This window comes from Pan troglodytes, chromosome 17 (genome assembly GCF_028858775.2).
Source record: "Pan troglodytes isolate AG18354 chromosome 17, NHGRI_mPanTro3-v2.0_pri, whole genome shotgun sequence".
NCBI lineage: Eukaryota > Metazoa > Chordata > Mammalia > Primates > Hominidae > Pan > Pan troglodytes.
This window is the reverse complement of record NC_072415.2, coordinates 64,262,015-64,288,651: the sequence shown is the minus strand read 5'-3', so window position 1 is coordinate 64,288,651 and position 26,637 is coordinate 64,262,015. Positions and strand designations below refer to the sequence as shown.

General features: G+C 41.3%; 1 protein-coding gene and 1 non-coding gene across 3 annotated transcripts in view; both read left to right on the top strand.

Moving 5' to 3' along the window:
- The first annotated feature begins 1,280 nt into the window (after window positions 1-1,280).
- MBD2 (methyl-CpG binding domain protein 2) overlaps window positions 1,281-26,637 on the top strand; it is a 69,781-nt gene continuing 44,424 nt past the window's right edge. The window contains exons 1-3 of one of the 2 annotated variants that reach the window (XM_024350847.3): window positions 1,281-1,947; window positions 20,495-20,654; window positions 22,548-22,970. In XM_024350847.3, the coding sequence (XP_024206615.1) occupies window positions 1,406-1,947; window positions 20,495-20,654; window positions 22,548-22,754 (909 nt within the window). In that variant the 5' untranslated portion in view covers window positions 1,281-1,405 and the 3' untranslated portion in view covers window positions 22,755-22,970. Of the gene's footprint in view, window positions 1,948-20,494; window positions 20,655-22,547; window positions 22,971-26,637 lie in introns of those variants that run through there. The other variant, XM_016933740.4, reaches the window with a different exon arrangement.
- LOC112206298 (small nucleolar RNA SNORA30/SNORA37 family) lies at window positions 3,563-3,691 on the top strand. Its single transcript, XR_002940531.1, has one exon. It is a non-coding gene; the product is annotated as a small nucleolar RNA SNORA30/SNORA37 family (small nucleolar RNA).

The following is a 26,637-nucleotide window of genomic DNA, read 5'->3' as shown; positions in this document are numbered from 1 at the left end:
GGGTTTCATCGTGTTAGCCAGGCTGGTCTTGAACTCCTGACCTCAGGTGATCTGCCCGCCTCTGCCTCCCAAAGTGTTGGGATTACAGGCGTGAGCCACCGCGCCCGGCCCACAGATGACTTCTAAATGAATGTCTCCAGTACTGATCTCCTCAGAACTCATTTCTTGATGATTTTTTAGATTCACATTTCTAAATTTCTTGTAGGAAACCACAAATTAGTGTCTTTCAACTAAAGGACATTAAAAGAAGACTAAGGTCAGGTTTAGAGACAGACAAGTTTGCGTGTATGAGTTAATGTTTGCATATACTGCAAAGATAAACCAAATTAATTTTAGATTTTTGTTGCTTTATATTAATCAACTTTTTCTATACGTTAAACTTGGTCCTCAGTTTTTAGGGCATATGAGTATAGAAACCCAAGATAGCTTATCATCAGGCTGATAACATGTGCTTTACATTTTTCAATCTTCCAAATATTTCATAATATATTATCTTGAATATCAATAGCACACTTCTATAAATGTTCAACAACTTATAGAAAATATGCATTTCTAAAATTCAAGTTGGCAGACCGAAAAGAATACCACACAGTTTCCTAAAGGCTTGTGACAGTAAGTTAGGCTGGACTTTCAACATAATGGAATATTTACCAAATAAAAGGCCACTGATTTTTGTATTAGACAAAGACATCTGGAAATTTCTAGATGGATTTAGGGATTCTGGTCATTCTAAGGAGAATCTAGAGGTAAGCCCCATCTGACTCATGGGCATATTCCAAGTTATCATTTCTTTTCCTACATCCTTACAAGGTTCCAGGAGAATCTGTCAATGGCTCTGAAGCCAGGCTCAGAAGGGAACTGGTATTCAGCGAATGGGACACTTTGCTTCATTCCTTCATTATAAGCTCCCCTGCAAGCTTTGTGCAGAGGGGCGGGAAAAGGGGCTATCACCCCCTTAAATGAATAGCCGAGTTGGTGAGTATGTAATGTAAGATCTATTTTGCTTGTTATTCATTAATTGGGAAGCAAACATAGGTAAAATCACATAATGGTGGAGGTTACCCCGTTTGAAACAAACTAACCACAGTCACTATGACACCCCCAGCTGGTGGCTAGCCCGACCAACCTTCCCAGCTCCGCGCGCCCAGTGGGGGCCCGGGCCGGAAAAGCGCGGGAGGGGGCGTGGCCCCGAGAAGGCGGAGACAAGATGGCCGCCCAGAGCGCTTGGAGGACCTAAGAGGCGGTGGCCGGGGCCACGCCCCGGGCAGGAGGGCCGCTCTGTGCGCGCCCGCTCTATGATGCTTGCGCGCGTCCCCCGCGCGCCGCGCTGCGGGCGGGGCGGGTCTCCGGGATTCCAAGGGCTCGGTTACGGAAGAAGCGCAGCGCCGGCTGGGGAGGGGGCTGGATGCGCGCGCACCCGGGGGGAGGCCGCTGCTGCCCGGAGCAGGAGGAGGGGGAGAGCGCGGCGGGCGGCAGCGGCGCTGGCGGCGACTCCGCCATAGAGCAGGGGGGCCAGGGCAGCGCGCTCGCCCCGTCCCCGGTGAGCGGCGTGCGCAGGGAAGGCGCTCGGGGCGGCGGCCGTGGCCGGGGGCGGTGGAAGCAGGCGGGCCGGGGCGGCGGCGTCTGTGGCCGTGGCCGGGGCCGGGGCCGTGGCCGGGGACGGGGACGGGGCCGGGGCCGGGGCCGCGGCCGTCCCCCGAGTGGCGGCAGCGGCCTTGGCGGCGACGGCGGCGGCTGCGGCGGCGGCGGCAGCGGTGGCGGCGGCGCCCCCCGGCGGGAGCCGGTCCCTTTCCCGTCGGGGAGCGCGGGGCCGGGGCCCAGGGGACCCCGGGCCACGGAGAGCGGGAAGAGGATGGACTGCCCGGCCCTCCCCCCCGGATGGAAGAAGGAGGAAGTGATCCGAAAATCTGGGCTAAGTGCTGGCAAGAGCGATGTCTACTACTTCAGGTACCTCCCTGGGGGCGGGGAGGGGGATGGCGGGGTCAGGCCGGGGTCAGGGGTCAAGAGCGGGCCTGGTCAGGGGATGCCAGGATGAGCGCTGGGGCCCGGGGGGCATGTGGCAGGGACAGGCTGGTTTGGTGGTGGAAGGTGGCGGAACCCCTGGGTGAGAGTTGACCCCAGTGCGGTGGGAGGCAGTGTCAAAAGGTGAGGGCCCGCAGGAGGGCATCTTATGTGGAAGGCGTCGGGGAAGATGGTCTGCGAAGAAAGGGTTAGCCTGGCAGGGATGGTTAGTCCACTGAAGGGTTAAAAGGAGGTGTAATTCATCGAAACTATAAAACCCAGTCACTGTTGGCTCCTGTCCCAGCCTGTCCCAGATTCATCATCACAAGTGTTAAGCATGCACATGTGGAAGAATGAGCTATCTACAGTAACAAGGTTTCATTTACTTCATCCAAGAAAGTTTTGTATAAAGCAACTATTTGGAATGCCTGAAGTTTTTTTGGAACTTCTTGGTATTGCAGAATATACTCTTTTGAAACTGACACACTGTACTAAGTTTTTAGACTCCTAGACCAAAATTTGCTCCCCAGGGAACATTTGTCAATGTCTGGAGACATTTTCGGTTCTCACACCTGGGGAGGGTGTGATACTGGCATCTAGTGGGTAGAGGCCAGAGATGCTGCTACATATTCGATAATACAAAGGAAAGCTCCCACAACAAAGAATGATCTGGCCCAAAATGTCACCTGTGCTGAGGTTGAGACATCCTGTTTTAAAATGATTCAAGGTTTTTCACCTTAGTGTGATCTTGCAATCCCGTGGTCATGCTGCTGATGTCTTCAGTTTGTGTGACCCAGTAAGCTCAAGAAAGTGCCTATGGCAATTGACATCCCTGGACTTAATACACATTTACTAAATTTTGTAATAAGCCATGCTATTGATAGAAGATAATATAAACTTGTATTCAGTAGTTTGGAGGTACGTGTTTGTGGACTGACTGAAGCATTTTTCAGGGAATGTATATGGGTATTGGAGACAATTGTCATTTAGCTATTGTAATAATGTTATAAAGGATTTCCTGTCCTCTTCAAGTAGTTCTGGGAAAATGTGTCTGTACACATACCATGCTTATGAACTAAAAATACTTTTAACTAGATTGAAAAGGTTAAAGAAATGTACATACACATATATACATACATATGCACACACAAGAATGTGATCACTGCTGGTGCAGCATGTAAATACGAACACATTCCTGATGGTTGCTATATATGGATGAGTAGTTGTAGTAAGTTCACTTCACCTCAACTAAAAAATAAAAGTGATGTTTCGTAGAACTTAGTCTTCCACTTGATCTGGACCCTCATCTTGAAACCTCATATGATAAAATGGAGAACTTATTTTAAACATGAGAAGGTAGTAATCACCTGTGGTCCCAGTTACGGGGCTGGGGCGAGAGAATCTCTTGAGTCCAGGAGTTCGAGGCTGCAGTGACCTATGATTGTGCCTGGGCAATAGAGTGAAACCCCATCTCTTTAAAGAAAAAAAAGAAAAAGTGTGATAGTCTTGGTTTGTATTTCCTCATCATTAAATATTTGATTTAATGGTAAGAAAGTTATTGTGAGCACTTTCACAGGTCCTCCCTCAGGCTGTGGGGCCAGGATTTGGTAGCTGGTGCTGAGAGAAAACCTTTGTTGGCATCCTTGCCCTGGGACTGTGCCAGTGGCAGCTGTCATTCAATGGGACAATTTCTTCTGATTAAAAAAAAAAAGGTTATTGTGGTTAAAAAAAGATTAGTCTTCTCAAGTTCATTAGTTTCATTTAGTGCCGTTCACAATTGTTCGTTTTCTAGTATTTCATTAACAGAGCATTCTGTTTTCTTTCTAAGCAGGCAGTCTGCATAACCTTCTGTGAACTATGTGCTGATGTCTTGTAGGCAATTATATTTGACAAGATTATTCTGTATCTGTGATTGAACTCCTTGAGGAATAGATGACTAGGCTATTCTCAGTAGAACATCTTAAACTTTGAATTTTACTCTCTGTGGCAGTTCTCCTGGGATATGGTTTGTTTGGTTTTGGGATGATGTTTTTGTTCAGACTAACTTTGGGTATTGCAAAGCTTTTTGTTTGTTGGTTTTCCTTGTAGTTGGAAAAGTTATTTCAAGAAGTCAGATTGTTGTAGTGCTCATTTGGATTTGTGGCCACTTAACATTTTCTTGGATGTTGTGTAAATTTTCTGATGTTAAATTTATTTTATTTTTTTTGAGATGGAGTCTCGCTCTGTCGCCCAGGCTGGAGTGCAGTGGTGCGATCTCGGCTGACTGCATCCTCCGCCTCTGGGGTTCAAGTGATTCTTCAGCCTCCCAAGTAGCTGGGACTACAGGTGCCTGCCACCATGCGCGGCTAATTTTTGTATTTTTAGTAGAGATGGGGTTTCACCATATTGGCAAGGCTGGTGTTGAACTCCTGACCTTGTGATCCACCTGCCTCGGCCAGTGCTGGGATTACAGGTGTGAGCCACCAGGCCTGGCCATTAAATTTTTAAATACAAACTTAATAATTTTTTTTTTTTTTGAGACGGAGTCTTGCTCTGTTGCCCAGGCTGGAGTGCAGTGGTGTGTTCTCGGCTCACTACAAGCCCTGCCTCCTGGGTTCACGCCATTCTCCTGCCTCAGCCTCCCGAGTAGCTGGGACTACAGGTGCCCACCACCACGCCCAGCTAATTTTTTGTATCTTTTAGTAGAGACGGGGTTTTACCGTGTTAGCCAGGATGGTCTCAGTCTCCTGACCTCGTGATCCACCCGCCTTGGCCTCCCAAAGTGCTGGGATTACAGGTGTGAGCCATCGCGCCCGGCCCCGATATGATCAATTTAAAACAAACTTTCTAAACAAATTCATCTTAAGGCAAGTCGTAAGCCACTATAGTGGTAATTGCTCTCTAAAACGAAAGTCTTTTTCTGGGACATTGCAGCATGATTTGCCTTTTACTTGTTTATGTAAAATGGAAAGGACACATTGAACAGATTTGTGCCAAACCTGTTTCGTTCAGGGCCAAAAGGAGCATTGTCTGCTGTTTATTAACTGTCTACAGAGGTTCCGTTACTTTGCAGGATTGTTAACAACCAGTCTTGTTTTTCTTCTGAAACGTTACATTCTGAGTCAGTAAGGTGTATGTAGCGTAATATGATAATTGTGATACAGTAGTTAATTTGACTTGTGACGGTAGCTTTCTGTGATGAATGATGGCAGTCACTTATTGTAAAGGAAGACAAATTATTTTTCAGCTTACAGTGTCACTGCTTTACATATTAGTGTCCCCATATTTAAAAATTCCATTAGTTCACCAAACACCCACTATCTGCTAAAAGTGGGTTAAGAGTTAATTCTCCTGTTGGTAATGTGAACACCTGCACCCAATTGTTCACACAGATTCTAATAATACTAACCCTTGAATTAGCCTGCCCCTGGGGAGATTAATTTAAACAAATCTGTGCCTGTTAATGTAGGGTGTGGCAGGCACTTATTAATTGGACTGAAATTAAGCTCATTGAGAAAGCCTCAAATTTTGGTAGTATGTTTTTTGGGTGCTGTTTTGAAACTGCCAAGTTCTAATAGGAAGGCGTGCCCCTAGTTGCCAGTTAACGCAATATAATTATGCCTTCTGTCAGGATTACTGATAGTGTTGTGGTGGTTCATATATTATCATCTAGCGTGTTTGTTTAAAAGGGTGTGGTTTGATTGGATCCATTGGTATATTTTCTGAAAAAGTTTGTTGCCATCATTTGAACAATAACTTTCTAACTTGTCTACTTGACTCCTGTCATTTCTAGTTGCTTGCATAACACTTGCTGATTGATATTTTTGAAATATTTTCTTCCTCACATAGTCTTTTAGTAGCCCCCCTTGCCTTTTTTAAAAAAATCAAGTCTAGGCCGGTCGCTGTGGCTCACGCCTGTAATCCCAGCACTTTGGGAGGCTGAGGCGCGTGGATCACGAGGTCAGGAGATCGAGACCATTCTGGCTAACATGGTGAAACCCTGTTTCTACTAAAAATACAAAAAAATTAGCCAGGCATGGTGGCAGATGCCTGTAGTCCAAGCTACTCGGGAGGCTGAGGCAGGAGAATGGCGTGAACCCGGGAGGCGGAGCTTGCAGTGAGCTGAGATCATGCCACTGCACTCCAGCCTGGGCGACAGAGTGAGACACAGTCTCAAATATATATATATGTGTGTGTGTGTGTGTGTGTGTGTGTGCCATTTGTTGCTAAAGACTAGTATGATGCTTCAAGAGCATGAATTCTGAATCACTGAGGTTCAACCATGCTCCTCCCCTCACCTTGGTTTGCCTTTAAAAACAAACAAAGAAACAAACAAAAAATAAATGGACCCTCCATGTAGTATCTAGAAAACTGACTGAGTGGACCCAGGTAAGCAATGTGACTATTGTCATAGTTCTTACATATTTGTGTTAAAGTCTTCTTGGATTCCAATAAAAAGCCTTTTCTGATACTGTCTTCTTTCTCATAATTCCTATGTAGTTAAACTTGGTGTCCCTTGTATAACTCTCATATTCATTTACTTAGAACTCGTGGCTTTCTCACATAGCTGTCTTTCCCCTCGACACAATGCCAAACACTCAGACGCTAAATAAGGGTTTACCAATTGATATTCCACCTAACGTTTTGTAAAACAAGCCTTAAAATGACTTTGTAGTTTTTGCTTTATTTCTGTTCTTGTGGTGGTGTGTTGGGATAAAATTGGTTGAGGTATTTTATTAATAAGGCTATGCATTTTGTAGTTTCTAATTTTCATCATCAATGTGAAGGTACTGTGGAAAGCCTTTTTCTGGAATTTTGAATATTAGAGATACAGTGAAAATGGTAAATAGGTTGCTCATAGTGCACAGACACAAGTGAGAAATCGGCATTTGAATTTCATCGACTGTGTAACGTCGGGTATAGTAGTGTAGGGTCTTCTGTGCCTTAATTCTATGTGTATTTGTGTTACAGCTCTCAGAATTTTGGCAGCTATTAGTAGTATTTTGCTAAATGCTTTACATGAGCTATCATACTGGATTTTTTTTTTTTTTTTGAGACGGAGTCTTACTTTGTCACCTAGGCTGGAGTGCAGTGGTGCAATCTCAGTTCACTGCAACCTCTGCCTCCTGGGTTCAAGTGATTGTCCTACCTCAGCCTCCTGAGTAGCTGGGATTACAGGTGCACACCACCACGCCTGGCTAATTTTGGTATTTTTAGTTAGAGACGGAGTTTCACCATGTTGGTCAGGCTGGTCTTGAACTCCTGACCTTGAGATCCACCTGCCTCAGCCTCCCAAAATGCTAGGATTACAGGCGTGAGCCACCGCACCCAGCCTATCATACTGGATTCTTATGACCGTATGAAACATAGGTACAATTATCTCCATTTTACACATTGGGAGTTAGCAAAGGGAAGTAGCGTGCTTGGGGTTGTACAGCTAGTAAGTGCAAAGGTACAACCTGAAGCTGGTGGTTTAACCTCAGAACTTCTAACCACCATGCTCTGTTGCATGGCATAGAGATCCCTACTTGTATTCTCAAATATTGCAACACCCCATGTCTAATCTTTATTGGGCTTAGTGTGCCATTGAGATAATGTGATTATTTACTATTACACTTGTATCCTGAAGATGTCAAAGGGTAAATTTTAAATCCTATTTGGTAGTGAAGCTATTGTACCAAAGGATAACCCTCCAGCTTTAAATAATCCTGGAGGGGAAAAAAATGTAATAAATCCACATAATTAAAGCAGTATTGTTCTGAGTAATAAAAGTGATCAATTTGTTCAGAAATATTCTCTCTTTGATAAATGTTCAACCTAGGATTAACCCTGTTATTTCTCAGATATTGAGGTTTGAGATACAGTTGAAATATACCGTACAGATCAATTTTTAAAAAATCTCTAGTTAGAGAAAGGAAAGAAATCCAATATTTATTAAGAGCTTAATTGCATAATAGAAAGTTTGGCTTGCTTTAAGTCTTTTCTCTTGATGTTGTGTGATTGAAGCCTGCACCCAGAAATGAAAGACATAGGTGTGGTGGAGATTGTGCTCTGATACATCTTCCTTAGCTGTACTAGCACATCTTTTTGTGAGATACCAAAGGAATTTTTGTTAGGGTGCAGCATTGCTGTCTGTCCTACATCTGATTTTTAGAATCTGACATGCAAAGTCTCACCTGCCGCAACACCCACAATACTTGTATTAGAGGAAATACATAGCTCAAAGGAACTGATGCATATACATTCTAAAAATAATCTCCAACAGAAATTGGTAGATTTTTTCACATTGCTTTTAAAAATTTTGTTAATGAGATATCGTCATTTTTTTCATAATTTAGTTTTAATGGAATTTTAAAGGAAGTGATGCTTTTTTTGATTTTGTTTTTTAGATTCTATAGTGGGGCTCATAGAAATTCATAACTTTTTTACTCATGTTTAAAATCTTCTCAAGACATGCATGATGAATTAGAACTAAACCATAAACTCTTCCTGGATTTAGTGTTTGGCTGGGAATCTTAATGCCTCTTACAGCTCTTATGTATTGATCTTCATTGTTCTTTGCCATTTCCAGTGAGAAACGATTAGGAAAATTTTGTAATATGGTGTTTTACTTAATTTTATCAGAACTTCTAAAAATTAAAACTTCCCAAGGAAGGAGAATAAAAATATGGAATAGAATGAAGTTTGAATAATATCTGCAGATTTCATGATTTCATCCTGTCTTCGTTCTCAGTATAATACAAATTCAAACTCATTTTGGGAACTTGATGTACATAAACTCTATGTGAATATAAATAATAAAATTTAAAATTAGATTTTAAAATTGAACACTTAGCATTTCTCAGGAGTAATCGGGTGTTTTACAGATGTGAGGAAGAAGAACATCGTCCCCTTTTATTTTTTATTTTGTTTTGTTTTGTTTTGAGACGGAGTTTCGCTCTTGTTGCCCAGGCTGGAGTGCAGTGGTGTGATCTCCACTCACTGCACCCTCTGCCTCCTGGATTCAAGTGATTATCCTGCCTCAGCTTCCCAAGTAGCCGGGATTACAGGCATGTGTCAACCATGCCCGGCTAATTTTGTATTTTTAGTAGACGAGATTTCACCATGTTGGCCAGGCTGGTCTCGAACTCCTGAACTCAGGTGATCCACCTGCTTTGGCCTCCCATAATGCTAAGATTACAGGCATGTGAATGCTGAGATTACAGGCATGAGCCACCGCGCCTGGCCCATCGTCCCCTTTTGAAGATTTTTTTTTTGAATGCTGTGTCTTGGTATTCTTTTCTTTGTTATTTTTACACTGGAAGAATGCATGGATAAGCAAGGATGCATGTCCTTAAAATTCTTTTTAACAGGCATTCATCTCTTTTAAAAAGCCTTTCCTAGAGTCCCCTAGCAGAAATGGGAAACTCCTATGGCATTTGAGTATTACTCTGTTAACTCTTCTCACATTTGCTTTAAGAAATAGTTGGCAAGTCTTTGTTACCCATGAGATTCTGAACCTCCTCAGTGTCAGGAGCTGTGTCTGATTCATTTTTGAATCTTCAGTATCCAGCATAGTCCCTGGTATAATATGGAACATTTTTCATAAATCTTCACTAAGTGAAGCAAACAGTAAATACATTTCTCTATTAATCCAAAAAGTTATGGTTAATCTGGCTGTATACATAGGCCTGACTGCCCTTATAGGGGCTGCAGTTACCAGCATCCTGCCGTGCCCTAAATCAGGTATACAAATATTGAATAGCTGAAGTAAATGTAATTTTTTTCCTCAAACTTGTGTGTGTGTAGTGTTGATGTATATATATTACCTAGGCTTTTAGGTGTAAAATGATTTATAGGACTTTTGGTTTCATTTTTAATATTAAAATTCTTTTATATTTTGCTTGAAAAAAATCTATCTTCAAGGGCTGGATGCGGTGGCTCACGCCTGTAATCCCAGCACTTTGGGAGGCCGAGGTGGGTGGATCACCTGAGGTCAGGAGTTCAAGACCAGCCTGACCAACATGGTGAAACTCCATCTCTACTAAGAAATACAAGAAAAAATTAGCCAGGCATGGTGGCAGGTGCCTGTAATCCCAGGTATTCAGGAGGCTGAGGCAGGAGAATCGCTTGAACCTCGGAGGTGGAGGTTGCAGTGAGCCGAGATTGCACCATTGCACTCCATCCTGGGCAACAAGAGCGAAACTCTGTCTCCAAAAAAAAAAAAAAAAAAAAAAGGCCGGGCTTGGTGGCTCACACCTTTAATCCCAGCACTTTGGGAGGCCAAGGCAGGCGGATCACGAGGTCAGGAGGTCGAGACCAGCCTGACCAACATGGTGAAACCCCTTCTTTACTAAAAATACAAAAATTAGCTGGGCGTGGTGATGTGTGTCTGTAATCCCAGCTACTCGGGAGGCTGAGGCAGGAGAATCGCTTGAACCAGGGAGTTGGAGACTGCAGATTGCAGCTAGCTGAGATCGCGCCACTGCACTCCAGCCTGGCAGCAGAGGGAGATCCATCTCAAAAAAAAAAAAAAAAAAAAATCTATCCTCAGAAATTGCTTTTTATCATCTTGGGAGGCTATGTTTCTATCTAGTTTTAACTAATTTATTTTTTGTTTTGCTGTAAATGTGAAGCGTTTGTTCGAGTGGTCTGTATTAAAAAAGAAGAGAAAAATGAAGTAAAAGTGAACATACAAAAAACATGTTGCAACTTCTTAGTACCAGATTCCTGAGTCACATAAACTTACCCTGTCAAGTTACCATGACAGTTTCCAAATGCTTTCTCTACACTCGCGGACTTACTTGAGGACCAGTAAGTTTGCACACAGACCACACTTTGGTTGTCCTGGTTTAGAATAAACAATGGAGACTTTTGAGTCAGAAGATGGGGCTTGTATCTTGCTTTACTGTGTTAATCTTGGATGGATAAGTTTTTGTAAGCTTTTGTTTCCTCAACTATAAATCTAGTGTAAGAATTCTACCTTGTGGAGGCCGGGCGCGGTGGCTCACCCCTGTAATCCCAGCAGTTTGGTAGGCTGAGGCGGGTGGATCACGAGGTCAGGAGATCGAAACCATCCTGGCTAATGCCGTGAAACCCCATCTCTACTAAGAAATACAAAAAATTAGCTGGGCGTGTTGGCGGGTGCCTGTCGTCCCAGCTACTAGGGAGGCTGAGGCAGGAGAATGGCGTGAACCCGGGAGGTGGAGCTTGCAGTGAGCCAAGATCGCACCACTGCACTCCAGCCTCGGCGACAGAGCGAGACTCCGTCTAAAAAAAAAAAAAAAAAAAAGAATTCTACCTCGTGGAAATTTTTTGAGATTAAATGTGCTTGCCATGTGTAGGTGGTTAGTACATCAGTAAAATGTTAGCTCCTTTCTCTTCGTTTAATTAGCCAACAGAAATAGAAGCGCATGCTTGGTAATTATGTGAAGGTTTACTGTATTTTGTTGTATTCTGAAATGTGATTAGGGCAGACCTTAGGTTATAAAGGTTCCTCAGAGTTTTAAAAAAATATTATGCATAGGTCAGGTATGCTGGCACATACCTGTAATCCCAGCACTTTGGGAGGCTGAAGCAGGAGGATCACTTGAAGACAGGAGTTTGAGACCAGCCTGGCTAACATAGTGAGACTCCTGTCCCTACAAAAAATTTTTAAAAATTAGCTGGGCATGTTGGCCTGAGCCTGTACTCCCAGCTACTCTGGAGGCTGAGGTGGGAGGATTCCTTCAGTCGAGGAGTTCAAGGCTGTAGTGAGCCACAATTGCTCCACGCCACTCCAACCTGGGCAACAGAGTGAGACCCTGTCTCTAAAAAAAAAAAACAAAACAAAGAAAGAAAGAAACAAACAAAATATATATATATGTATAGTATGTATGGGTTATAAAAGTAACCCCTGCTCAGTGGGAAAGTTGGGAAAATATAGAAGAGTATAGTGAAGTAATGACAGTCATTATTATAGTCCCAAAGAGAACTACTGTTTTATCAGGCAATGTTTGTTGTTAAAAAAAAAAAAAAAGAAAGAAAGAAAGAAAAGAGAACCATTGCTAATTTTGACATAGTAGCTTCCAGTCTGGTTTTTGGGCATATTTGTCTAAGTAAATATTAATATGTGTGTGTATGTATATATGTAAGATATATGTGTAAGGATATATATGTGTATACACACACACATATACCTACATACACACACTTGTAATTATGGAAAAGTTCAGACATAGGCAAAAATAGATGGAAAAGTATAATGAATCCCCATATAGTCATCCAGTTTCAACAGTTACCAGCTCCTGGCCAGTCTTGCTTTATCTGTATTCACCCCGTTCCCCCTAGTTATATTTTGAAATAATTCCCAAACATACTTAATTTCTGACAGTGTCGTAGCAGTGTCTAGTCCCCAATTCAACCAAAATAACCAGTATTTTTCTTTTTTCCTTTCTCAGAAAGCAAATGCCTTAAGGATGAGACTAGGTAGAATTCTACATAAATTCATTTTTTCGCATTTTAGTGGCATACCCTGGTTTTTAATTTTTTAAACAAATGATACAGAGCAGTGGTCCCCAACTTTTTCAGCACCAGGGACCGGTTTCGTGGAAGACGGTTTTTCCATGGATCCCGAATGGTTTTGAGATGAAACTGATCCACCTCTGATCATCAGGCATTAGTTAGATTCTCATAAGGAGCATGCAACCTAGATCCCTCGCATGTACAGTTCACAGTAGGGTTCATGCTCCTATGAGAATCTAAAGCTGCCACTGATCTGACACGAGGCAGAGCTCAGGCTGTAATGCTCGTCTCCTGCTGTACCTCCCGGTTCTTAACGGTGGCCAGGGCTAGGGCTTAGGGATCCGTGAAATAGAGATAATACTATTAGCTATAGTAATTTACTCTAATAAATTTTTTCCTTATACTTTAAAAATAATCCCCCCCCCCCACCCCCATAATCCTTCCCCACCCATCCCCACTGCCAAGGAATTTTTTTTTTTTTGAGACAGGGTCTTGCTCTGTTGCCCAGGCTGGAGTGCAGTGATGTGGTCATGGCTCACTGCAGCTTCAACCTCCCAGGCTCAAGCAATCCTCTCACCTCAGCCTCCTGAATAGCTGGGACTACAGGCACGTGCCACCATGCTCGGCTAATTTTTGTGTTTTTTTGTAGAGACTGAGTTTCGCCTTTTTTGCCCAGGCTTGTCTTGAACTCATGGCTTAAGTGATCTGTCCGCCTCGGCTTCCCAAAGTACTGGAATTACAGGTGTGAGCCACTTTGCCCAACCAGCAGATTCTTTAATGCTCAAATTGACTTGCCCAGAGTCTTGATATTTTTTTTTTAAAGCTTTCTTATTTTGGGGGGAAATCTTCAGCTAGCATACTTAATGTTTAAACAAAATAGAGAAATTTTCATTCATACATACAAAAGTAGTGGGAACTACCCAGCTTAAACAATTTGTCAACACATAGTCAATCTTATTTCATCCCTATCCCAATTTACTACTCCTGACCCAACCTTCATTATTTGAAGGAAATCTGACGTCAAGTAAGTTCATTCATAAATAAGTATTCAATATGCTATTTGAGAAGATGTAACTTGTGAAAATTTCTACCAGTGCAGAACTCAGTGTTTCAAAGCTAGAATGAGGCCAACAGGCAGTTCATGATTATTTGCCTAACATAGGCAATAATTACTATATGGGTTCAGAGGAAAGAAAATTCCTATTACTGGGTTCTGTGAAGGCTTTGTGGAAGAGGTAGTATATAAGGTGGATTGGTATTTCTGGGCTCTTGGAGACTAGGGGTAGCATCATGCATTATGGACCAAGTAGAAGACATGGTGCTTGCAAAGAACTGTAGAAGCCATTTAGACTATTCAGAATAGAGTGATTAAACCAATATGGCTGGAGCAAAGGTCACTAGGTAAGAGTGGAAAGTAGGGTTGAAAGGTTAAGAGGAGGCCATAGGACCAACATAGTGAAACCCCGTCTCTACTAAAAATACAAAAAATTAGCTGGGTTTGGCGGCAGGCGCCTGTAATCCCAGCTACTTGGGAGGCTGAGGCAGGAGAATCACTTGAAGGCAGGAGACGGAGGTTGCAGTGAGCTGAGATTGTGCCATTGCACTCCAGCCTGGGCTACAGTGCGAGACTCCGTCTCAAAAAAAAAAAAAAAGGAGGCCATAGGAAAAAGGATCTAAAATGCAAGCCTAAGATGTTTGGCTTTTTTGCTTATGGGGTAAAAGTCCACTGAAGGCTGTTAAGCCAGAGCTGTTGTCAAAGTGGTGTTTTAGGAAGGGCTATGTGGATAGTGTAGAATGCAAAGAGACGAGCAAAGTTAGCTTATCATGGTGATTTAGACCTGAGGTGATGCAGACTTGATTTGGGCAGTGGCAATGGAAAGGAAGGCTGTGTTTAAAGGTGATCACTTAGGAAGTGATCAGACATGGGAGATATGAATAAAATAAGAGCAGATAAAATCTATCAGGGACAAGCTGTAGAGGAGTGCTGAGGATGGTGCATTGTAGGAAAGGCCTACATTTAAAGATTAAGGGGAAAGGAGTTAAGGAGGTACAGGGAGCTGACTTAGGTAGATTTTTCTCGTGTGTGTGTGTGTGTGTGTGTGTGTGTGTATAGCAATAATATACATTCTTTTAATTTGGCGGGTTTCTGATTGTTTTGTATCTAAGTACAAAACAATAATTCTAATTTCATGTTTTTAGTCTCAGATGAAGTTTGATTTCTGAAGAAAATTGTTATTTAAAGTTAGGGAAATGTTTCGTTGAATACTTACTGTTGTAAGTGAGAAGTAAGTGTTAACATTTAAAGAGATTTAAAAAAATAGAAAGTTGATGTTTCTTTTAGTCTCAACATTTCCAGTGCTATAGCTTACAGAATTTTTAGTGTGGAGATTTTTATTATTCCCCATAAAGTATTTCCTGATACTGATGGGAAGTGATGTGCCTCTGAACATGCTGTTTAGCTATCTAGCTAGCCATCTGCCATCTGTGACACCCCTTGTCACTCACAGGCCATTTCATCTTACTCCAGTCTGGTGACTGCTACCCCCATCATGTTAGAAATTGATTTGAAAATAGACTTGTGTTTATTTAGAGCCCTGGCCTCATAATGGTTTGACTGAACATTATGATTATCCATGTTATCAAAGAAACAAGAAAAGGTATCTTCTGCTATATTAGAGCGGTGGTTTCAGAGTACAGTTTCACATGCAGGCAGCAGGTCTTCTGGAGATGGAATTTTATGTCATAGACTGGCAGGGCATGTTATAGTTGTCTAGCTCAGGTAATGGTAATTACAAGTAAGTTCACAGTGCGACAAAATATGAGTACCACTAAATTAAAGTGAGCGTAATCTGAGTATTTCTGGTTTCAATTACTTTTTTTTTGTTATTTTTATTTTTAAGTGATGAAATGTTCCTATGTGAACTGGAAAAATACAATTCATGTTTTGATTTTCATTTAATTAGTATGTTTCTTCAGGGCTTTTTTCAGAGTTTATTTAAATAGTGGGTAGAAGAAGTTAAAGGTGTGATCACAGTTGGTTCAGGAATGGCATATCTAGGGGGCAGTTGGTAGGGAATTTTTTTTTGTGGTTGAAAGTGAAATAGTATTTCATTACTGGGATTAGAAGTAATCATAATGGGCAGAGAGAACTGAAAATGACTAATATCCCTCACTCAGTCTTCTAGAATTAAACAGGTTTTGAACTTCCCTAAGTTACAAATTGATGCTTTTAAAATAAAAGCTTAGTCACTTTAAGTCTTGGTGTTTCTGAGACCAGGACCTACAGCAGCCATTATCAAGGGTAGACAGGTGATTAAACTTAATCACTTTGGGTAAGACTAGAACTTAGGTGACAGTCTTTTTGTTCATCTAGCATTTATTTCCTCAGTTTGCCTCTCCCAGGGTCAGTTTGCTACTGTACAGATGGTCTGTATCTCATCTCATGGGCAGAATTCCTACTTAATCATTCCCTTGGGCCTTGCCCTCCTCCATGTTTGCTTTCACCTCCTGAAGAGTAAAGTCTCCGGCCTAAAATCCCCTGGGGCAGCCAGGTTGACTTTCCTTAAAGCACCACAGACAGACTGTAGCAGTTATGGAGAAGAAAATGGCTTGTACTACTGTTTTCTGAAGGCAGCAGTATATATGATAGATACTTGTGCTATCCAATACAGATGTTTCATAGAATTCCATCTGTAAAACAGGAAATGGTTATTCATTATGAATAAGAATTTACTGGTTACTAGTGAATATTCCAGCTTTCTTTTGGATATGCTAATAGTTAAAACTTCTACCTTTTTTCCTTCATTGCCAACTTAGTTTATTAGTAAAGGATGTCTAGCCTTTTTGTTTATAATAAATACCTTCCTTTTTTTTTTTTTTTTTTTTGGAGATGGAGTCTCACTCTGTTGCCCAGGCTGGAGTGCAGTGGCACAATCTCAGCTCACTGCAACCTCCGCCTCCCAGGTACAAGCAATTCTACTGCCTCAGCCTCCCCAAGTAGCAGGGATTACGAGCGCACGCCGCCACGCTGGGCTAATTTTTTTGTATTTTATTAGAGATGGGGTTTCACCGTGTTGCCCAGGCTGGTCTCAAACTCCTGAGCTCGGGCAATCCGCCCTCCTTGGCCTCCCAAAGTGCTGGGATTACAGGTGTGAGCCACCGTGCCTGGCCCCCCATTTCATTTTTAAAATCAATAAACAATAGAAATAATATGAAGCCGTGTTAAACTGCTGATGAACTGCTAATCTAGATGATAAACATAAGTGATCACATTTCGTGAGTATAGCCTTTTAATTGAGTTCAAATTATCTTGATTTGGGGGAGAGATCTAAAATGAACTGGTCTCTAATGAGTTTTGTTCTGTAGAGGAACATTGTGGTGAGGCTCTATTATGTTTTCAGCTGCAGTGGATAACTGACATTTCAACTTTAAGATAAGGAACTACTTATTGCAGGTTTAATTTGTGAAGTTTGTCAATTGATTCCCTCATAAATAGCTTCCTATTTGTCTCTAAGCCATAAGCTAAGAACAGTGTGCTTATCTTTTTGGTAAGAGTTACTGCCTGAGTATTTCATCTTCTGGAAAATGAATCTGTTGAAATAAGGTGTCTACTCTAGAGCTGTTTTTTATTGCACAAAAGAGATCTATTTGAGGGACAGCTGATTGAGAATTGTCATTTTATTTTATTTTATTGAGACAGAGTTTTCCTCGTTGCCCAGGCTGGAGTGTAGTGGCGCCATCTCGGCTTGCCGCAACGTCTGTCTCCTGGGTTCAAGCGATTCTCCTGCCTCAGCCTCCCGAGTAGCTGGGGTTAGAGGCATGCGCCACAACGCCTGGCTAATTTTGTATTTTTAGTAGAGATGGGTTTTCTCCATGTTGGTCAGGCTGGTCGCAAACTCCCGAACTCAGGTGATCTGCCTGCCTTGGCCTCCCAAAGTGCTGGGATTACAGGCATGAGCCACCGTGCCTGGCCACAGAATTGTCATTTTTATTTTGTGGATTTTGTGTTTTCATTTTTTTGTGGTATGTTAAGTAGTTTATCAGAATGTCGTTTACCAATAACTTGAGTATCTGATATCTGATAATAAGGACCATATGGCTATTGCAGCTTTTTGTTGTTGTTGTTGTTTTTTGTTGTTGTTTTTTGAGACAGACTCTCGATCTGTCGCCCAGGCTGGAGTGCAGTGGTGCGATCTCAGCTCACTGCAAGCTCTGCCTCCTGGGTTCATGTTATTCTCCTGCCTCAGCCTCCTGAGTAGCTGGGACTACAGGCGCCCGCCACTACGCCCGGCTAATTTTTTTGTATTTTTAGTAGAGACGGGGTTTCACCGTGTTAGCCAGGATGGTCTCGATCTCCTGACCTCGTGATCTGCCCGCCTCGGCCTCCCAAAGTGCTGGGATTACAGGCATGAGCCACCGCGCCTGGCTATTGCAGCATTTTATAAGTGACATAATAGCAGAGTAATGTTACTAATTTTTCATATTAATTTAGGTCATTAGTAATACTTTATTTCTTATGTGGTAAAACACATTAATCATGAAAATATTTTCTAGCTTAGTTTTAAAAATTCTTTGCCATATAACTTTTAAATAAACAATAATATTTATCCCATTGTGTCTGCAAATGAAAACTATATCCTTTAGTATTGAACTGATAACGTTTTTTGCTCTCAGAAAGTTACCTTGTTCAGTGCTAGCCTATAATGGTGTTTGAAGTTTAAGAGTGGCATTGTTGTTTGACTCAGCAAGGAAATATATAGGAAATATTGTAATGAAAATAGAATTTCGAGTGGTAGTAGATTATTTCTGACTTGAATTGAAGTATCCCAGAAGACTTCCTAGTTGAGGTGGAGGATATTTTAGCTGGGCTTGGAGGATTTAATAGCTTTTTGATAGGCAGGATGTTGCTGTGCTCCTCCTTCCATCTGGAAAGACATGACTGGAAGATTCAAAGGTATATGGCATATTTTGGTGATTTAGAGTTTGGAATGTAGGCTACCAAAGCTGGTGGGAAAAGAGTCTGGGAAAAATTATATAACAGATATAAAGCTTTCGATGACTTATTAAGGAGGTGAAGCTTTTTTGTCAACATTGAGGAGCTTGAACATTTAGAACTTGGTACTGGATGTGTGGCTGAGACATGGGGGCGCTGAAAGATTGTGATGTGGCCTTCTAGCTTGGAGAATAAAGCACTAAGTGGACAGCAGCGCCACTGACACAGGTGCGGAATATAGAAGATCAGGTTTTGGGGTGGAACTTTGTGGTGGGCAGAGATGGTTCAAGTTTCGGACAATATTGCGAGTGACTTGCTATTTTATTTTGTGATACCGAGTATTCTGGAAGTCTAGGTTAGAGTTGGAGTTGAGCTTTGCTTGTGTAGAATCCTGTACTCTTTCCTCTGGTGCTTTCTTGTATTGTTCTTGTTGTTACTGGTTGTTATTTTCATCTGCCTGCTGAACTCTATACCTTGAATTGTGTTTCACGAATACTTAAGTCATGTGGTTGTGGAAAAAGAATGTTGATAGCATCTTCAGTTGTCTTGAAGTGTGGTGGGACAGAATACCAAAGAGTTTGTGACAAGTCCGGGGTGTATTGCTGTGTATTTGACCCAGATAGAAGTTTTCTTGTTCCAAGAGAATATTTATTGCTTGGTTTTTCAGCCTTTTTCCTTTTATCTTCCTATGAGTTATTTTTCTTTTATTGTGGTCACTTGGTGCAAGGTTAAGTTCTAAATGTGACACATTGGCTTCTTTGAGCAGTATTCTAGAATTCTCACAATTTTCTTGTGACATATCACACTGACTTTGTTCTAGCACATTTATTTAGTTCAGAAAATTTATTAGGTAACACTTTGGGGCATTATTCCTATAAAAAATTTCTTACAGATTAATGCCACACAGGAAAAAAATTTTTTAGGAAAGACTAGTCCTCCGTATAATTCTGGCACTTTTGTAACTTTCCAGCTTTGGCAATATTACTTACAAGAAGTAAATTATCCTTCATATGCTTCCCTAAGGGAGGAGTTTGGCTAACAAAACTCATGTCAGCATTGTACAAGCACATTCACAAATATTTGCTCTAGTTTTCTCATTTCAGTAGTATTAGAGAGCATTTAAATATTGTCAAAATGTAAGAATTTTTTTATTGTGAGTGTTACGAGCCCAAATTGGTAGCTCAGATATCACATAGATTCCACATATTTGTGTGTGTGTGTGTGTGTGTGTGTATGTGTGTGTTTTAAACAAGGGTTGCTGACTTGAGAAGAATTTGTTCTCAAGTTTTTTCTGATTATTGCTGGCATAGTTGTATATGTAATACTTGCAGGGAAAAGAAAGCATTTCAAAATCAATTTGGAAAGGAAGTTTGTGAGATTGAAGACATTTTTAGTATGCCTGTTACACTGTGCATGAAGTTTGGATTTAGGTTCTCGCAGTAGTTGCTGAGTGACCAGTGGGATAGGCTGTGGCAACATGTTATGTATTCCAGTGGACTACCTAGGGGAGCATTATATTAGGTGACACTTGATTTTTTCTTACAGGGAAGTTACGGAGTTCCCTGTAAAACTTTAACTTTTTTTTTTTTTTTTTTTTGGAGATAGAGTTTTGCTCTTGTTGCCCAGACTGGAGTGTGGCGCGATCTTGGCTCACTGCAACCTCCACCTCCTGGGTTCAAGAGATTCTCCTGCCTCAGCTTCCTGAATAGCTGGGATTACAGGCGCCCACAATCACGCCCGGCTAATTTTTTGTATTTTGTATTTTTTTATGTTTTTTAGCAGAGACGGGGTTTCACCATGTTGGCCGGACTGGTCTTGAACTCCTGACCTCAGGTGATCCACCTGCCTCTGCCTCCCAGAGTGCTGGGATTATAGGCGTGAGCCATCGCGCCTAGCAAAACTTTAACATTTCTTTAAAAATATGTAAAATTAGAATGGGGTATCAATTGAGGGTAGGGGAAGACACGAAGAAAAGGCTTATGTGGAGACCTAGAGTAAATATTGTTGCCTTTTGTTCAATTAACCTTACCTTTCTTTTAGTCCAAGTGGTAAGAAGTTCAGAAGCAAGCCTCAGTTGGCAAGGTACCTGGGAAATACTGTTGATCTCAGCAGTTTTGACTTCAGAACTGGAAAGATGATGCCTAGTAAATTACAGAAGAACAAACAGAGACTGCGAAACGATCCTCTCAATCAAAATAAGGTTGGTTAATTTACTTATCGTATGTATATGCTACTTCGAAAGCTCTCCAAAAAGTATCTCACATCATAATTAAGTGACTGGAATTTTGGTTGTCCAAATGTCCCGTGCATGTCCCCATACCCTGCCCACCCTGTCCCAGCAAGAGAGAGCATAAGTAAATTGTGCACAGTAGAAAACAGCATTTCAGTATCTCTCTAGGTCAGTGAACATCATACTTTCTGACCCACTGGGGCTGTTTACAAAAGGTTTCTTTGGTGTTAATTGTCTGCTTTTTTCTTTTTCCCTCAAAATAGTTCCTGTTGTGCAAAAAGTGGCAAAATTTTAATGTGTCAGGTATCTTCACCCCATAGTTTATAATTACGTCTTGATTTTCAGGTTCAGATTTTGAGAAAGGGCAGTGTTTTTTTGACCTTTGATGATGTTGAGGATAATGACTTTTTGAATAATATCCTAATTCTATGTTTGGATATTTTTCCGTTAGCGCTTAGTTTTATCGAGCTGTTCGGTTGATAGTTTATTGTATAGCAATTTAAGCAAATCTCATTTGAATTATGATACAGTTTGAACATTCCAAATCTGAAAAATATCTGAAATCTGAAACTCTTCTGGTCCCAGGCATTTCAGATGAGAGATACTTAAGCCTGTACTAATTTAATTGTGTTAAAGGACCCAATATCTTTACAAAGAAAGCTCCTTTTTCCCTGGGGACAACTAAACATATGTGACTATTTTTTCTTAGTTTTTCTTCCTCTAAACTTCAAGGATCTGTGTGTATGGGTATTGCCACCACCATTGTCTTCACACTGACAGTGAAAATAGTGGAGGGAGAAGTAGGGGCTCTCTTTCTTAAGATGTGACTGATGTAACCCCATAAGTCCCTTGGGAGTGTGTGTTCATTTTAGGAACCCATTGGCAGTGTAGTGGAGTAAGAAGGGCTTTGGACCCAGGAAGGCATGGCTTGGTGAACTGGCTCTGCTACTTATTAGCTGATGCAGTCATGAGAAACTTTCTTAGGCTCCAAGGGCCTTCAGTTTCTCATTGGTAAAATTAAAGTAAGAAAATTTTCCCTTAGCATTGTTGTAAGGAGTAAATGGGAATTTATATAGAACATCTAGCAAAGTAAATTTGACCATGTTAATTCCTTTGCTTTCCACACTGCTCTTTCCCTAAGCCACCCCCTTCCTGAGCACCAAGCCACCTTGGTGAATAGTGTTGCCTGGTGGCCTGCGTTGGAAACTTTCTGACCCGAGCTCTCTTGCCTCTTGTCATTTTACATTTTCTGAGGGGCATGGGGTCTCTGCTTCATACTTGGCTTCCCTCAATTTGTGCAGTTTACAGTAGTGTAATTCCTGATAATTGATACAGAGGTCAAAATGCATTGTTTCTTCATATCATACCTTGCATTGGTTTTCATAGGGACATTGGCAGGTCCTTTGTTTAGAGAGGCAGAATGAAAGAGAAGGCTAAATTGCCTCTGTATTGCTTAACTATGGGGTGGATTTGAGTTGGTCACTATGAAGATGTTAAGAAAGGTAAGAATAGCAGTAGAGGGAGCCCAAGTTAGCAAAAGTTAGGACCTTGTGTGTGTGTAAATCACTGTGATTTCAGCTTCAGGAAACCTTTATTCTGGGGTTACTTTGCTTCTTAAATGCACAGAGGAAAATTCAGGTGTATTTTTCTAAAATTGCCATCTTAAAACACAGTGCTGGGTACCTATAAAAGGGGCTTCAGTATTTATGAAATGAAGAGTACTTTTAGATTACTGTACTGTTACCAGAACCACAGTTTAGTTACGTTAAGTGTAATGTGCAGATTTATTTTCTGACACTTATGTTTCATCAAAAACCAAACACTAATTCATCTCTTCAGTTTGTGTGCACCTTTCTGCTCTAGCTGCGCTGGAACACTCATCGTCCTGCACCATGGCATGCGCTTTCAAGACTCTGCTTGCTCATACGCTGTTTGCTCTGCTTGGAATGTGCTTACCCCCTTCCCCTTCATCTGGCGAACTCCTACTCATCCAAGACCCAGCTTCATTGTCTCCATCTCTGGGAAGCCTGCCCTGCATACTCCAGGCAGAACCAATCCTTTCCTCCATAATGCTTCCCTGGTGCTTTGCCATTGTATTTGTGACTTGTTTGTCTGCTTCAGCTAGACTGTGAGCTCCATGAGGGCAGGGACCATGTCTTTTTTTGCTTTTGCACACGGTAGGTACTTAATATTGCTTTATGTTTATTTGATTTACCATCCACCTCATTCTAGAAGTGTATAGTGGTAATAAATGTTTATTAAATAAATAAATTATACCGTACATTATTTTGGAAATACCTTTCATTTTCATTGTTTTCTGAAGCTTTCTGCCTTAATTTTTGGAGGCATGGTCTTTTTTTGGCATCTGATTTTATTTAAATGGTCAGAAAGTGGAGTTTTGCATTTTAAAAAATAAGTTCTCTTGGAAAGTAACACCAACAACATATTAGATAGTTCTATAAAGCAGAAAATATATTTGTGGCTAGTTAAGTAATAACTATATTATGTCTTTTTTATGATAGTACAGTGTAAAGAAAGCTAAGAGCTTTAAAGTAATTAATAGAAATCTGAGGTAATGTTTTGCTTTGTGGTTGTGAATCTGGCTTCAGTACATTATTGTGTTTGTTTTGTTTTGTTTTGAGACAGAGTCTTGCTCTGTCGCCCAGCCTGGAGTGCAGTGGGGTATTTCGGCTCACTGCAACCTCCGCCTCCCAAGTTCAAGCGATTGTCTCTTCCTCAGCCTCCCGAGTAGCTGGGATTACAGGCACCCACCACCACGCCTAGCTAATTTTTGTATTTTTAGTAGAGATGGGGTTTCGTCATGTTGGCCAGGTTGGTCTCGAACTCCTGACCTCAGGTGATCCACCCACCTCGGCCTCCCAAAGTGCTGGGATTACAGGCGTGAGACACCACGCCCAACATGTTTTGTTTTTAAACTCTTATCTTGAAAGAATTAGAGCTTTAATTGACAAAATGAACTTTGAAACAGGCTACATTATAATTTACATTAAGTAATTATAAGCTATGATTTTAACATGTTTTCCATATCAGAGGTGAATTACTGGTGATGAATAATATCTTTAGGTGTGATTGGAAAGACGTCTTTTTTTTTTTTTGAGATGGAGTCTCGCTTTGTCGCCCAGGCTGGAGTGCAGTGGCGCCATCTCGGCTTACTGCAAGCTTTGTCTCCCAGGTTCACGCCATTCTCCTGCCTCAGCCTCCCGAGTAGCTGGGACTACAGGCACCCGCCACCAGGCCTGGCTAATTTCTTTGTATTTTTAGTAGAGACGGAGTTTCACCGTGTTAGCCAGGATGGTCTCGATCTCCTGACCTCGTGATCTGCCCTCCTTGGCCTCCCAAAGTGCTGGGATTACAGGCGTGAGCCACCGTGCCCGGCCAGAAAGATATCTTTTTAAGAACTCTGCAGAGTGGTTTTTAATTATTTTAGGATGGGTGGGTAGGGTGAAGTGGGCATCATTTTTAATCTCTACTACTATTTTTGCAGTACCTATTTCAGATATCTCAAACTCAATCTTAACCTTACCCTGAAAATCGATTCCATTCTTGATTACATTATACCTTATTGATTTTCTTGACTGCCATAATTATTTCCAACCACCACCTCCATCTCTTCAACTGACGTTGAAATATCAAGAAGGTTACTGAAGATATTCCATTAGGTTAATGGAAAAAGACTAGAGAAAGATTTGGAAGTCATCAGCACAGTTTATATTTGAAGTCATGAGCAGGTTTCTCAGACCTTAAAGGGAAAAAGTTACAGAGCAGCATATCCAGGGGAACATTCTGTGATGACGGGACTCTTTTCAGCCACAGGTGGCTGTTGAGTGCTTGACATGTGGCTAGTCTGACTGAATAACTCAATTTTTTTTTTTTTTTTTTTTGAGACAGGGTCTCGCTCTGTCACCCAGGCTGGAGTGCAGTGGCGTGATCTCGGCTCACTGCAAGCTCTGCCTCCTGGGTTCACGCCATTCTCCTGCCTCAGCCTCCCAAGTAGCTGGGACTACAGGCCCCCACCACCATGCCCAGCTAATTTTTTGTATTTTTGGTAGAGACGGGTTTCACCGTGTTAGCCAGGATGGTCTCAATCTCCTGACCTCGTGATCCGCCCGCCTTGGCCTCCCAAAGTGCTGGGATTACAGGCGTGAGCCACTGCGCCCGGCCTCAATTTTTAGTTTTACTTTAAAATTAAATAGCCAGATGTACCTAGTCACTATCCTATTGAACAGCACGGAGCTTTGCCTCTCAATATGCAAATAAGCTTTGCCTCTCAATATGCAAATAAAAACCAAACCTTTGCTTCAAAAGCTAAATATTGTTTAGGGATTTATGTTTGATTTTTCAAAGAGGTGGTGTTGCAGGGTTTCACAGATGTGACTCAACATTTTTAGCAGGGAACTGGGAGGAGAGGCAAGATGATACTAAAATTTAATTGGAGACACTCTAGGATTGGATAAAGAAGAGTACAGTGATTCTAAGTGCAAGATATGTTTAGGGGACTTCATGCAGCTTGGTTTGTCACTAGAAGTTTATTTTAGTGTTTTAGATGTATAAACATACTGAATTTGTGTTTCTAGGTCTTAACATCAAATGTTTTATAAATTAAATCTACAAAACTAATAAAATTCAAGTTCCCTAACATTAATTTAATGTGACATATGACATATTCTACAAATTGCTTACAATATGAATATGGTATGGAACAAATTATTTTTTAGTTTTGCTTGACAATACTACTGGTATCTTGGAAAGGCTCAATTCTTTCGTCACATTTCTCTATTCACCCAAATTGGATACGTTTGAAAATAAAGAACATCATATTTTCTTGAATGGAATCAGTTGTGTGTTAAGTCTGCCATTATTTATTTCTCATGAATGATCTTGGTTTAAGGTGGTAGTATGTTTTTGTGAGTATAAATACACACTTGGATTGGTATATGGCTGTATGCTAGGTTCTCAGTCACATGATCTAGAAAGTACTTGTTTTAATTATCCTCAACAATAATAAAAAATTTTGTGAAGAGCTTACCTATCTTGGTGGCAATTTCTGTGTAGTTTGAGAAACTTAGTGGTGATGATAAGAATCAGATTTGGGTATATAGAGTGTGGCACAGTATGGAGACTGGATTTGGGAAGGGATGAAACTAGAAGTAGGGAGAATAGTTGGGCTCTTGTAGTCTAGAAAAATAAAGATGGCCTGAATGAATCCTGTGCAGGAAGTATGGAAAGGTGAGACTTGAGAAATTAGATGTAAGTACCTGATGGTTACACAAAGAGAATGGATGCTGCAATAACCCTGGCTTTGGTCACTTGGGGCAGGGGAGTCAGGGAATAGGGGGATAAGGGCAAGTTTTGGGGGTGGAGTGAGGAAGATCGAGTTAAAATAGTTTTGTTTCTTGGACTTCCAAAATGATCTTGGGGACCCCCAGGAATTCTCAGGTCACACTTTGAGAACTCCTTTCATAGTGTTTTTGTCATTGATAATGCCCAAAATAAGGACAAATGAAGTGTATCTTGTCACTCTGTAGGTCCATGAATTAAATGAATAAATGAATCTTGTGGAGAGTAAGAGGACCTTCCAGAAAATAAATAGGAGAATCAAGAGAATGTGGTGTTACAACAACCTGGAAAACAAGATTTTTGTTAGAGATCAGGGAGGATAAAGACTTTGTCTAGCCATTGGATTTCTAAATTATGAAGCAACTGGTGACTTTACCAGTTTCAATGGATAGAAAGGATAAGTCCTGAATAAGAATTCCAGAAAGTTTCTGGGAAATGAGAGACTAGAAACACAATGTGCCTGTTCTTTCAGATGTTTTAAAATTTTATTATTATTTGGTTAAGTAATTTGGGCCCATAATGAAAAGGATATTCAGTGAAAAATGTCTCCCTCTCTCCTGTCTCTTAGTCCCAATCCTCTTTAGAGGAAACTTGT